Here is a 15,302-nt window from a genome sequence, read left to right on the forward strand (position 1 = left end):
ACTCGTCCTCACTGTGTCATTTACTCGACCTCAATGTGTCATTTACTCGTCCTCACTGTGTCATTTACTCGTCCTCACTGTGTCATGTACTCGTGCTCATTGTGTCATTTACTCGTCCTCACTGTGTCATTTACTCGACCTCACTGTGTCATTTACTCGACCTCACTGTGTCATTTACTCGTCCTCACTGTGTCATTTACTCGTCCTCACTGTGTCATTTACTCGTCCTCACTGTGTCATTTACTCGTCCTCACTGTGTCGTTTACTCGTCCTCACTGTGTCATTTACTCGTCCTCACTGTGTCATTTACTCGTCCTCATTGTGTCATTTACTCGTCCTCAATGTGTCATTTACTCGTCCTCACTGTGTCATTTACTCGTCCTCACTGTGTCATTTACTCGTCCTCACTGTGTCATTTACTCGTCCTCACTGTGTCATTTACTCGACCTCACTGTGTCATTTACTCGTCCTCACTGTGTCATTTACTCGTCCTCATTGTGTCATTTACTCGTCCTCACTGTGTCATTTACTCGTCCTCACTGTGTCATTTACTCGTCCTCACTGTGTCATTTACTCGTCCTCACTGTGTCATTTACTCGACCTCACTGTGTCATTTACTCGTCCTCACTGTGTCATTTACTCGTCCTCATTGTGTCATTTACTCGTCCTCACTGTGTCATTTACTCGTCCTCACTGTGTCATTTACTCGTCCTCATTGTGTCATTTACTCGTCCTCACTGTGTCATGTACTCGTGCTCATTGTGTCATTTACTCGTCCTCACTGTGTCATTTACTCGACCTCACTGTGTCATTTACTCGACCTCACTGTGTCATTTACTCGTCCTCACTGTGTCATTTACTCGTCCTCACTGTGTCATTTACTCGTCCTCACTGTGTCATTTACTCGTCCTCACTGTGTCGTTTACTCGTCCTCACTGTGTCATTTACTCGTCCTCACTGTGTCATTTACTCGTCCTCATTGTGTCATTTACTCGTCCTCACTGTGTCATTTACTCGACCTCACTGTGTCATTTACTCGACCTCACTGTGTCATTTACTCTACCTCACTGTGTCATTTACTCGTCCTCACTGTGTCATTTACTCGTCCTCACTGTGTCATTTACTCGTCCTCACTGTGTCGTTTACTCGTCCTCACTGTGTCATTTACTCGTCCTCACTGTGTCATTTACTCGTCCTCACTGTGTCATTTACTCGTCCTCAATGTGTCATTTACTCGTCCTCACTGTGTCATTTACTCGTCCTCACTGTGTCATTTACTCGTCCTCACTGTGTCATTTACTCGTCCTCACTGTGTCATTTACTCGACCTCACTGTGTCATTTACTCGTCCTCACTGTGTCATTTACTCGTCCTCACTGTGTCATTTACTCGTCCTCACTGTGTCATTTACTCGTCCTCACTGTGTCATTTACTCGTCCTCACTGTGTCATTTACTCGTCCTCACTGTGTCATTTACTCGACCTCACTGTGTCATTTACTCGTCCTCACTGTGTCATTTACTCGTCCTCACTGTGTCATTTACTCGTCCTCACTGTGTCATTTACTCGTCCTCACTGTGTCATTTACTCGTCCTCACTGTGTCATTTACTCGTCCTCACTGTGTCATTTACTCGTCCTCACTGTGTCATTTACTCGACCTCACTGTGTCATTTACTCGTCCTCACTGTGTCATTTACTCGTCCTCATTGTGTCATTTACTCGTCCTCACTGTGTCATTTACTCGTCCTCACTGTGTCATTTACTCGTCCTCACTGTGTCATTTACTCGTCCTCATTGTGTCATTTACTCGTCCTCACTGTGTCATTTACTCGTCCTCACTGTGTCATTTACTCGTCCTCACTGTGTCATTTACTCGACCTCACTGTGTCATTTACTCGTCCTCACTGTGTCATTTACTCGTCCTCATTGTGTCATTTACTCGTCCTCACTGTGTCATTTACTCGTCCTCACTGTGTCATTTACTCGTCCTCACTGTGTCATTTACTCGTCCTCACTGTGTCATTTACTCGTCCTCACTGTGTCATTTACTCGTCCTCACTGTGTCATTTACTCGTCCTCACTGTGTCATTTACTCGTCCTCACTGTGTCATTTACTCGTCCTCACTGTGTCATTTACTCGTCCTCATTGTGTCATTTACTCGTCCTCACTGTGTCATTTACTCGTCCTCACTGTGTCATTTACTCGTCCTCACTGTGTCATTTACTCATCCTCATTGTGTCATTTACTCATCCTCACTGTGTCATTTACTCGTCCTCATTGTGTTATTTACTCGTCCTCACTGTGTTATTTACTCGTCCTCACTGTGTCATTTACTCGTCCTCATTGTGTTATTTACTCATCCTCATCTACTCATCCTCATTCTATTATTTACTCTTCCTCATTGTGTCATTTACTCTTCCTCATTGTGTCATTTACTCGTCCTCATTGTGTCATTTACGCGTCCTCAATATGTCATTTACTCATCCTCATTGAGTCATGTACTCGTCCTCATTCTAACATTTACTCTCCTCGTTGTCTCATTTATTCGTTCTCATGTACTCGTCCTCATTCTATTATTTACTCGTCCTCATTGTGTCATTTACTCATCCTCATGTACTTGTCCTCATTGTGTCATTTACTAGCCCTCATGTACTTGTCCTCGTGTGATTTACTCATCTTCATGTACTCGTCGTCATGCTTTTTACTGTGCAATTATAATTAATTAGGACTGAGGCTTTTAATATTCAAAATCATTGCTCTGACTCTTCTGACTCAGTTGTATGAGAAATAAACTGAGCTGGACGATGACCTTTTTTACAGAACTGCTTTATAGATAAAATTAACTTAATAATTGATGATCTTTGCAAAAGAACTGAATCAACACCGAACTGACCTCAGCTGAACAACAGCCAAAGTTAATAATTTTCCTGTTAAGTCATTTACTGATAATATTGGATAATAAGTAAGCTGCTGCATTCGGTCAATTACAAGAACCAGAATCAGATTTTTAATTCGTTTATTTTTTTCTTAAATTCATTGTGATTCTTGTATTCGTTGTAAAGCACCTCGATTGTGTTTAAATGTGCTCTATAAATAAACACAGACTGATTGATTGATAGTTTTATGATGACTTTTTTTGTCATTCAAAAGCTTGGCAGCAGCAGGCCTCATTTACTTTCATTATATTGAAAATAACTGAACAGAAGCATTAATCATTTGTCTTCCACAGAAGACAAAGCCATGCAGGTTCAGAATGACATCCGGGTGAGTAAATATTCATTCTTGGGTGAAATATCCCTTTAAATGAATAGTTCACATTCAAATGTTATATTGCATTGTTATTCTTGCTAGGATACTAATGAACATCAAGACCGGTGTATGGGTTATAGCACCTCAGATGAGGGTTTGAGCACCTTGTGAATGTAGTTTCCTCAATATAACAGAACTTATCTCACCTTGATCACCCCTCCAGCATTGTGGCCCAGAAAGGCAATGGTGTGATCGTTCTCGACAGCCACAGCCACTGCGGTCAGCAAATTCTGCCTGATGAAGACTGGATTGGCCTTCAAGGCAAACTCCTGCCGACTGGCCAACGGAGATGGAAGAAAATCGGCTCCGCACTTATACTTGTTCACTATGTTATTCTGCAAGATAGGGAAACAGACACATATACATAAAATGTACTAAATGTACTTTTTAAATATATGTTCCTGCACTTACTGTCTTCTTAAGCTTTCATTAAAATATAATTTGCTCTGGCTCCAAGATATATTTTTTTTTACAACGTCTAAATGTTTTCTTGTATTTTCTTTCGAAACATCTCAGAAGTAAAACATTTTGCACAAGAGCACATTTTGTATCTCTACTTTTCGGATGCTGTATGTTAAGCACAAAAGTAGCAGCAGTTTCCTAAAAGTATAATGGAATATGTTCAGGAAAAAAATTAAACACAGATAAGCAAGTTACATATTAGTTTATTATACTAATCAACATATTATTTGTAATATAAACATATTAGTTTATTATACTAATATGTTTGATATATTATACAAATTAGCAAGAAAAACGTATCCAATATAAAGCGAAACACTATATTCATTCATATGTTTGAGGGAAAAATTTCCATTTTTCTTTATTTGCAAATAAATGACGGCTGTCGAAGCAGAATGATAAAAAAATTCACTTCGGACATTCCATGTCCTTTTAAAACCATTAACAGATATTTCAATATTTAGTAGAGGCTCATAATACAAACACTTTTGGGTCAATTAAAAAAAGCTTAACATTGTTAGTTGTTAAACTGCAAAGAAATACCTATCATTCAACGGCCAATGAGTGGCGGCTCAACATTTAAACAAATATAACCGGTAATGTTGCTGTTCTCAGTCTGCAGCGCTTTCAGAAACCCTCCACCTTCCCCAGCTCCACCTGTATAGATCTTCTTCGGGGGTTATTTCATATATGTTACATGTGCAGCAGCTACATGTCTTAAGGCCTGTACACACCGGGACGAATTTCGCGCACGTTATTCGCCAACGTTTAACGCCTCGTGACTAAACAATGGGCGCCAATGTGAGAGTTCACACCAACGCGTAAAATACCACGCGTAAAAGCGTCATTTTTTTTAAAAAACGCCTCGGGTTCGTTTTTTTTAGTTTGACGCGCCGCGTCAAAAACTATCCAACCAATGAGATTGCCACTTTTGCTCACGTGTTTGAAGCTTCTGAAGTTACAGTAAAACACAACTTGGGGGCGCTCAAACACAAAACGGTCTTGCCGAGCACACATATGCAAAGGCGCAGAAGATATACGCGTCGCTGTCTACACTACACCGCCAGGAAGAAATAAGACGAGGAAGATGCAAGGCAAGATGATGGTGCAAGAACATAACGAACTATGACAAACGTGACAGGGACTACAAACATCTTGATAAAAGAAAACTTTTCTGGCGCCATCTAATGTCAGGGAATGAATTTACTTGTTCACTCAGCTCATCGTCAGCGAAAATCGCTTGGATGTGAACACAAAAAACTTGTGTTGAAAAACGCTGACGAATAACGCGCGCTGATATTCGTCCTGGTGTGTACGGGCCTTTACATCCTCACAGCAATGACTGTTGTACTTGCTATGCAGCAGTGGCATAACATATCTGTTCTGCCAAGACCAAATACCTTAACATTACCATAACCTTTAACATGCCAATCTTTCAAAGAGTTTTCATGACACAATTATGTTTTCAGCTTCAAAACATGCAATTGTGTCATTGATCAATGATAAGAAAAGCTGCTACTTACATCGTGTTTGACAATACATAGTTCGCTAGTACTGGATGAGTAGGGACTCTCCACAACTAATCGGTCGTCAATCTTGCCGTTGTCCGTGTAGCAAGCGGTAACGATGGTCAACAGTTTCTGGTTGATGTTTTTAAGGGGGTACATACACAGAGCTGATTCAGTGGCCCCATCCTCTGAGCTAGCCACCACAAACAGGACTTTATCCCATTCCCTGATATTCCCATACTCTCCAGAATCAGACATGACCCGGGCCAGCTCTTTCCCCGGCTCGGTCAAATACGCGGCCTGGACTTTATTGTAGCGATTCTTGTCGCCGCAACTAAGCTGAAGCTCCGTGTACGAATAGTAGTGATTGTCGTTCTCGCAGAGGCGTGAGACGAAAGTAAAGTTCTTGTTGTCCGTTCCACCGAGAGTGCGCGAAAAGAGGAAATAGACAAAGTTGTCATTTTTGAAGGCAAATTTGAAGTCGTGCAGGTACTTGGGCACGAAGGGAACTGCCTGGACCGTAGACGCCTCGATGATGCTCTCGAACACGACCCAGTCGCGATAGTTCTGCACGATTCTGGTGCTGATGAGTTTCGAGCTGTCCATGCTTCCGTAGCCCTTCCCGACCAAAAAGACATCGAACGGTTTGTCGTCCAATTCCAGCGTGGCCATGACGCCCACCACCGAAACGTGCTCTTCGGTGCTGGCAGCATAAGTCCGCTCCCCTTTGCTGTCGCTGTAGTATATCTGCTCTTTGACGTTGGTGAGGTTGAGCAGAGAGCAGATTCCTCGGTATAAACTCCCACAGACTATCAGCGACCCGTTATTCGAATGAACCAACAACAGTTTATTAGTGTTGTTGGTGTCTTTCAGGTCTTGGCAAGTAGACACTGGAGGTGTGCAACCCTTCGCATCTTTCTTGGGCCCCGTTCCAGATCTGGCCTCAATCTTCAATGAAGAGTCCAATTGATAAATAGCATTGACCGCACCGAGGTAAACACGCCCGGTCAGGGAGTCCCACGCCACATTATTGATGGGTGTGTCCGTGGAAAACTCGAGTATGGGCTCTTCAGAGGATGCAGCGGTTACTTGTAGCACCAGTAGGACCGCTGGTAACCAGGTGGCCATTGCTGTAAAAAGAAAGAGTTTGAATTAGGATAAAGTTCTGCAAAGTTCAGATGTTGGGGTGTCAGTGACTATAAAGATGTCAACTCTTTCCCCAACAGTGTTTTTGATCATTTTTTTTACATTTTTTTTACAAAAATGTAATGGCCCCAGAATATTTCATTCTATGAATATCTGAACATGCAATATATCAAAAGAAGTTAGACATCACTATTACAATTGCCATACGTTCTAGAACCCAATTGGTGGTTAAAACCACCCAGAATACTCCAAAAACCTACTAAAACATCCTAACCTTAACCCAGAACACCCTAGACACCACCCAGAACATCACAGAAACTCCCTAGAACAACATAGCAACCCCTCAGAACATCCTAGCAAGCAGCAAAATAGTCAGTGCACAAAGTTAGGGCACAAACGCATTATGGATACAACAGTTAGTGAAGGTTACTACAGGTTGGCTTGACCAGGGTGCTCAATCGCTGCCCATTCATCCCTTCGGAAAAAACGTTCTTCAAATTATAAAGCCTAACGAAGCTCAAACCTGGGCTGCTGTTTTATGATGTTAACCTGGCATTCCCTGGAGTTCCATCGACGCTGCAAAGTGATAACGTACTCGCCCTGAGGGTTGAGTTAATTTCAGCTCTCACATTCATTTACATAAAAACCCCTGCCCCTCTATTGGCAGTTTTCATCTTTTCTCCCTTCTCCCAGCTGATCACAAAGCTCATTTATTACAAATTCCATTTCTTCACATAAATGTAGCTGCCCTTTTTAGTTCATACCCTTAAACAATTCTTTTTAATTTAGAATGGTGGCTTAAATTGGTTCACGTTATTTGCTCTCTTTACGGGAAGTGGGTTGTTGCTCTTTTACTGTTTCCTAAGGACGTTTTTGCTCTTGTATAATTTGTTTCAGAACTAGTTTAGGTGAACTCAGGTGTAGATGCCAAAGTGTGACCAATAATCACCAATGAGATCTCTGCAATGTCTCAATTGTTTCTCCAAGACAGTAAAACGACGTTTGAATGTGAAGGCGTGACTGATCCTGTTGGGAAGAATAACACACTTTTTTAATGTCTCAATTGTTAAACAGCAAAGAGATTACATGGACAGAAACTTGAGGCTTTTGCTTTGAATGTGCGACTGACTCTATAGGAGAGAAAAATCACCAATGAGGCTTGATGGAAAGCAAATGGAGACTTTTGCTTCTTTGACATCTCTGTAATATCTCAAATGTTTCTTCTAGACGGCAAACAAATTAAATTGAGAGCAAATTGAGACTTTTGCTTTGTCTGAGGAGTGACTGACCCTGTAGCGGAGAAACATAACAAATATGATGTCCAATCTCTCAACTGTTTGTCTCAGAAAGTTAGTAGACTAAGCGGAGAGATAATTTGACTTTGTCCGAAAGTCTTCTGTATCAACTTTTTCTGTCAACAGTTTTGTTTTCATGTTCGAGGATTATGAGGAGAAACATCCAAAGAAAGTTGATGTTGAAATTAGAACTCCAACTTTCCTGAGCTGTGAAAGAGCCATCTTTACAATGGGATTGGGTTTAAGAGCACTATAGGAGCAAAGACCATCTCAATGCATCTGCCTGCAGGTGCTTGAAAGGAATCATATAATATTTAACCTCTAATCTAAGAAGACAAATGACAGCATTTACTGACAGCGCTAGACCTGAAAGGACATTTCAGCAGCTCTAACTCAATACTGAGCTCATGGACACAAAGGAAATGGGACGTGGACGTATAGATCAGCGACAGAGACTTCGCTTAAGAATCACAAATATATCTTCAGGGATCCAATTACCCTGACATGTGTGTTCGTAATGCAGGACAGAAGGTCAAGACACACTGGCCTGCGTCCATTAATTCCGTTATGGCCGTCAGTGCGGAGAGTAGCCTTGGAGAAAACTTAGCCGTCTGTCTCGATTAACAAAAATGACAAAACGCAGAATTCAAATCCTATTTGTTGGGGTGTTGATTTCATGGTTAAGCAAGTAGATGTCAATTAGTAGCGCTTGCAAGGGCAAACACTTTTACTACTATTGCCCATGCTTAAGGTGGGCTCTAGGAACATGAATAAAAGCTCAAGCCATGCGTGTTTTTTTTTAGTAAAATAATAATTAAAGTAGTAATAATAATAATTAAAAAAAATCTCTTACACTGTGTCCTAACCAGACTTAATGTGACGACGCAATCTTTCATGTTACCAAAGTTTTGTCCCAAACCAGGGTACATAGAACCTTGACAACCACACACTAGAAACCACAAAACACCCTAGAAACCCCATAGAAAAACACCATATAAACCACATAGAAACCACAGTAAGCCCAGAAACCTCAAAGAATACCAAATAAAACAAACAAAGCACCCTAGAAGCCCCCAAGAAAACATTAGCAACCAACACACTAGAAACCACAAAATCGTTGGAAACTCATTTGAACACCCTAGAAACCCCCCCAAAACACAATTTCAATAATTCAAAACACTATATTAACTCCATAGAACAGTATCAACCATTCAGAACACCCCCTAGAACATCCCACCAACACTCTAGTGACCCGGAACACCTAGCAATAATAGACACCACATAAAATGCCATAGAATCCCCCATTTGACATCCTTACAACAATATAGTGATGACTCAAAACACCCTAGCAATCATCTAAAACACAATGGAAACCCCCAGAGCACCCTAACAACCAACCAGAACTCGACTAATACAAGATTCAAGACTGATGTTATTCACTGATGACAATGCTTATTCACCCATGCTTAGAAACTCCTTATAACATGGTTTGAACTACATAGTAAACCCCGGAAACCCGATAATAGACACTGGTAACCTCACCATATAAACCACAGAACTCCTTAGAAATCCACAGAATATCCTACCAACACCCTAGTGATGACCTAAAACACCTTGCAATCATAGACACCATAGAAATCCAAGAGAACACCATTGCAACCACTCAGAACACCATAGAACCCCTTATAACATCCTAGCAACACCCTAGTGATGACCTAAAACACTGTGCAATCATAGACACCACATAGAACACCATATAAATCCCAGAGAACAATCTAGCTACCACTCAGAACACCATATAACCCCCTATAACATCCTAGCAACACCTTAGCGATGACCTAAAACACTGTGTAATCATAGACACCACATAGAACACCATAGAAATCGCAGAGAACAATCTAGCTACCACTCAGAACACCATAGAACCCCCTTTAGCACCCTAGCAACACCCGAGTGATGACCTAAAAAAAACCTTGCAATCATAGACACTACAGAGAATACCATAGAAATCCCAGAAAACACTTTAGCAACTACTCAGAACACCATAGAACCCCCTTTAACACCCTAGAGACACCCTAGTGATGACCTAAAACATCTTGCAACCATAGACACTATAGAACACCATATAAATCCCAGAGAACAGCATAGCAACCACTCAGAACACCATAGAACCCCATATAACATCCTAGCAACACCCTAGTGATGACCTAAAACACCTTGCAATCATAGACACTACATAGAACACCATATAAATCCCAGAGAACACCATAGCAACCACTCAGAACACCATATAACCCCCTATAACATCCTAGCAACACCCTAGTGATGACCTAAAACACCTTGCAATCATATACACTACATGGAACCCCATAGAAATCCCAGAGAACACACTAGCAACCACTCTTAACACCATATAACCCCCTATAACACCCTAGCAACACCCTAGTGATGACCTAAAACACCTTGCAATCATACATAGACATATACACTAGACCTCACCTTGGATACGGCAGTTCATTAGAACGAATGCGTCAATAGAGCCGCCATCTTGAAACAGGGGAGCCCCTCCACTTTAATGCATCAGCGTCAATGTAGTAGACACAGGTCTAACGCAAATAAAATCACCATAAATCATCATGAATGCGATTTTTCTTGTTTTTTTGGTTTGTTCCAACGGTCAGACAATGTTTTTTTTAAAAACATTCTTCCTAGTTCAGATTTCATCCGTGAACTTCATACGCTGCACAAAAGTCCGCCACCATCAATGAATTCGAAGTAAAGGCAGAGATAGCAGCGTTACCTAGCTATTTCCTATGACAAGACCCCTGTTCCAAGATGGCGGCGGTTTTGACGCATGCTTAGAACCCCCAGGTGAGGTCTAGTGTATATGTCTATGGCAATCATAGACACTACATGGAACCCCATAGAAATCTCAGAGAACACACTAGCAACCACTCAGAACACCATATAACCCCCTATAACATCCTAGCAACACCTTGATTTTTGATAGTGTTTTTTTTTGTAAATGTAAATTCAAGATTGAAGGACACAACACAACATACATTCCCACTGAATAAAGTGCACACAAGTCTTATGAAAGCCAAATGAACAGCTGATAACTGGGGCAAAGCAGTTTCTTGGCTGAAGGGCGGAAAAATAAAAGGCTTCTCGCTCCCTTGTTTAAACATGATGAAAGACAAAAACCTTTTTATTAAAACATGTAGAGGGAAACTTTTCCCTGACACAAAACTTCTTCGAGAGACAGAGTCTTTATACTCTGATTAGGGTGACCGAATTCCTGCTGCTCGGTCTCTCTCATTGTACGGCATGTCGTTTCAAAGATTCATTTGCTTATGCATGCAAATCGCTCACATCCAGCCCCAAAAACCGTCTGTTGCCATACAAATTCCCTCAGATGTGCGGTTATAGGTCATCGCGCATGGATCCGGTCTCCTGTCCCCGTGCGGCGGGCTCTTTCATCCAGCACACGCGCTGTTAATCCGCCTGCTAATCCTGAAATTTGCGCAGGATCAAAGCGTTGCGGCTCGACATCACGCAATACCGGCACAGCAGGGCTAAACACCAACCGGCTCCGCACCACAGCGGCCCACTCCAACAGGACATCGAGGCCTCGCCAGATAAACTCCTTTTAATTTACCTGACGACAGATACCGAATTAGCCCAGAGCAAACATGGTCTCAAAACGTGTTAATAAATAATAACGAAACAACTAATGCACTAATGAAGCAAAAAACATCTGGAGGAATCCATGCGGAGAGCCAGAAGTGTTAAATTATTATAACTGTACTGAAGAACAGAGGGCTTTTACCTCCAGGAGAGAGAGAGAGAGAGAGAAAGACTCATTAGCGTAGGTTTATTATTGCTTGAGAGAGATAATCCCGTTTTCTCCTCAGTCAGGCGGAGGAACAAAACCCCTTCAGCTCGGCGCTGCATTACCAAACAGGCGTCTGCAGGAAATACGGCCTTGTTAGATCTCGCAAGCCTTCAAGGCAAGTCCACACGTGTCTTTCACCTGCGCCACTGAAGATTACAGGACACCTTCGGGTTCAAGCTGTCAAACACAAAGCCACGTCTCAAGCTGAAAGTGTGCATGGACTCCAACACTATTAGGTCTGCACAGGACTTGTGTGATAATAAAAGATGGATCATTTTTAGTTGTAGATTGATGGGTAGTAACCAACATAACCTGAATGAAGGAAAAAAAAAAACACAAAATAAACATAATAATAAAAACCAGGGACGGAGTGGGACTCATTTTCAGCCCTGGAGTTTCATGCCTTAAACCGGCTCACTTTAGTTCCTGACTGACTATATTAAAATAATGTAATTAAAAAATGCAATTAAAACCTCAGGATATAAGCAATAGTGCACTGTTCTGTACAGCCTTGTAATTCATTATATTTTTCAAAAATATAATTTTCTATTCAGCGCAATAGCCGTACACAGGGTTTTATAAATACAGAGATCCCAAAAGTGATCTTGCTAGGGGGTTCGGGGGCACATTATTTTTCCACTTCCACTTCTCCTTCTCCCATTCTTCTTCTCTCAGGCTATGTTTACACGGAAACGATTCTGAAGAGAAAACGCAAAAGTGGCGTTGCGTTATCACTTTTTATTCTGCGTTTAGACGAGCGTTTTGGGTGGGAAATCCGCGTGCATATGATGAAGCAAAAGTGTGTGAAATTCAATGTAGTATGCACTCCAGGCGGCTAGGAATGCATACTACAACAACAACAAGTCCGCGCGCCTGCGTACAACCTTCACTGTCAAGCAGACTTTTGCGTTTTTACCGTTTACACGGGAACGCGGCGGTGGAGCTTTTTTAAGATTTCCACTCTGGAGGGTATCTTCACTTTTTTGCGTTTTTAAGCCCCAAAAATGGGAAAAAAAAGCCGAATGGGAAAATGCCCGTATGTGTAACGTTAGTGATCACTTCGTCAAAGGTGAGTTAATACAACTTTAGTGACTGTTTGTGTAACGTGTAACATTTCCGAACTTTGTAAAGTCAAAGTATGTCTGTAAGACGAGGTAGTTGCTGATATCTACCGCCTCGATGGCAGGAAAATATTTATTCAGTTGAAAAATCGCTCCTCTTAATAACGTAAGGATCACGTCCAACATATGATTGATTTTTTGTTTATTTCTTTCTCTTGTAATAGCGTGTAAAGTAGTACGGACTTTCCTCCATCTCGTCCATTGCGCTCTTCACTCCCTGCCCTCCATCTCAATTGGCCTTATGCACAGATGCACTACTTCCTGAACTTCAGCCAGCTCCTTGTTTCCTGTCTGTCATTATTGGCCAAATTGATTAATCCAGGTGTGCCTGAGATTACAATAATCAGACACACCTGAATTAATCAAGTCCGGCCAATAATGGCAGACAGGAAACAAGGAGCTGGCTTAAGTTCAGGAAGTAGTGCAGCTGTGCATAAGGTCAATTCCGTGCGTCATCATAATCATGTGACTGAAACCCAGGAATAAAACAGACCAGCCCACCGGGAATTCTCCAGGTGCTCCCGATTAGCCAATCCGGGCCTGATAAAAACTAAAAATGATAAAAGATTGATTGAATGATTCATAGTAATCTCCCCAGCCCCCAGATAAAAATAATAATAATAAAAAATAAATAAAAACATGTAAAATGAAATAAATGGTATTTTTTGGGGTCTGAATAAAGGTAAAAGATCACAAAAACAACAACAATAATAATAATAACAACAACAACATTGACATAATGGTAAATACCAGGTTAATACCAAATATTAATAATTATTTTAATATATTATTTTTAATATCAATAATACTAATAATACTACTGAAAAAAATAAAGAAATGTTTATTAGTCAATTACCAAAGGCGAAATAAATAAATAAATAAATAATAAAACGTTTACATTTTTCATTATTATTTTAAGTCCAAAGTATGAAAAAAAAAAAATTACAAAAAATAATGATAAAATTAATAATTAGATAAAAAAGTGTCAAGACAAACTTTGAAGTTGGCTTGAGAAAGCCTGGCAAGAAAGTTTGAATAAGATTGAAAAGTTTAAAGTTTGAAGGTTTAAAAATAATGGTTTATAAAATAATATAGGAAAAAATATACCGATATAATGGTAACTTTGTCTAAATAAAAAATGAAAAAAGTGAAAATTGCTATAAATGTTTGCAAACGCTACTTAGGATCAGGGTATTCATTGGTTTAAAACAAGGGGGTTTTAGCATTGGACAGAACTTTTCCCAGAGAACGATTGCTCATTGTCAACATTTCGGAGTAGCTACACTACAGCATTCAGATGTTATCTTCAAAGCCAACCGGCATGATTCCACAGTGGTTTTACAAAGAGAAAGACAGAATGAGAAAAGAAGAGCACAATAACTAGATGAAATGATTGGGCTGGATGCACTCCTGTGAGCCGAACAGGTCTGAGAATGCGCAGTCAAGTTCCTGTCACAATCTCCATTGAATTTCAATATGAATGATTATCCCAACTGGCTCTTCATTTATTTTCATTTGATGAAGCCCGCAAGCGGCCGGGCCAGCGCTGCTGAGAGCCATTAGCAGTCTGTCCTGAGGACTAGAGCGCACCTCTGCTGTGTGAGCGCTGCCCGTACACATTTGGGCTCATCTGATGGGTTATTGTTCCTCTCAATGTTGCTGCCAGCTGTTCCCACACACACACACACACACACGTCTACATGTCAGGATTGGATCCAGCACTTACTGGTCCTCTTCGCACCTTCTGGCGGAAGCGAGTGTCCGCAGGGAACGCAGACACTGTGTGTGGACGGCGGACACAGCTGGCCCAGGCCAAACAAGATTAAAAATGGAACGGTGGAGAGAAATCCTCCACCAATCCCATTCGATTATCCATCCATCCTTTCCTCCGTGCCTTTCTCTCTCTCTCTCTCTCCGATTCCTCATTTCTTTCCCCCTCATTTTTCAGTCACACCCTTCGAACTGCTGTGACGCCACAGTGAATCTATTACACACCTTATTGTCTCTAATGAAGTAGCTTTGCATCCATTAAGTCGGTTGAAGCATGAAGCTTGATTCTTCTTCTACGGCTCCATTTCACAGAGAAGTGAGAGGAGTTGCTTTCATTCCTGGCCTTTTAGACTGATTTATCGATGGGGATAATAGTAAGACGGTTATTATGTCTGAATAAAGACAAAAGCCCGAATTAAAAAAAAAAAAAGTAAAATAATAATACTTCTTAAAGTGTAGTCCGAATAATGGCTAATAAAAGAATGAATGGGTGGATGATCATCGGTCTGAATAAAGGCAAAAGCACACAATAAAAAAACAAGAGAAAAAAAGTGAAAAATTCAATAATTAAAATTACTTTAAAAATTAAATGAATTAAATAAATAAAAAAAATGAGTACTATTAAAGAGTAAAAAACTACTCTACTTACTATTTAATAGTAAAAAAAATTATTACTATTAAAATAATTAAATAATAGTGATTTCCCAGTCTGATAAGATAATAATGATACATGTATAAGAACAGAACAATGAATAAGAACCATGTGTGTGCGTGCAAAATAACCGATTTTACATGC

The 15,302-nt window shown here is 40.7% G+C and overlaps 1 protein-coding gene across 3 annotated transcripts in view; it reads right to left on the reverse strand.

Annotated features, from left to right (window-relative positions):
- plxnb2b (plexin b2b) overlaps positions 1–15,302 on the reverse strand; it is a 177,687-nt gene that overhangs the window by 41,582 nt on the left and 120,803 nt on the right. For all 3 annotated transcript variants that reach the window (XM_039666063.2, XM_039666062.2, XM_039666060.2), the window contains 2 exons: positions 5,295–6,409; positions 3,456–3,644 (listed from right to left, as the gene is read on the reverse strand). In XM_039666063.2, the coding sequence (XP_039521997.2) occupies positions 3,456–3,644; positions 5,295–6,407 (1,302 nt within the window). In that variant the 5' untranslated portion in view covers positions 6,408–6,409. The remainder of the gene's footprint in view (positions 1–3,455; positions 3,645–5,294; positions 6,410–15,302) is intronic.

This window comes from Pimephales promelas, chromosome 25 (assembly GCF_988280905.1).
Source record: "Pimephales promelas chromosome 25, fPimPro1.hap1.1, whole genome shotgun sequence".
Taxonomy (NCBI): Eukaryota; Metazoa; Chordata; class Actinopteri; order Cypriniformes; family Leuciscidae; genus Pimephales; species Pimephales promelas.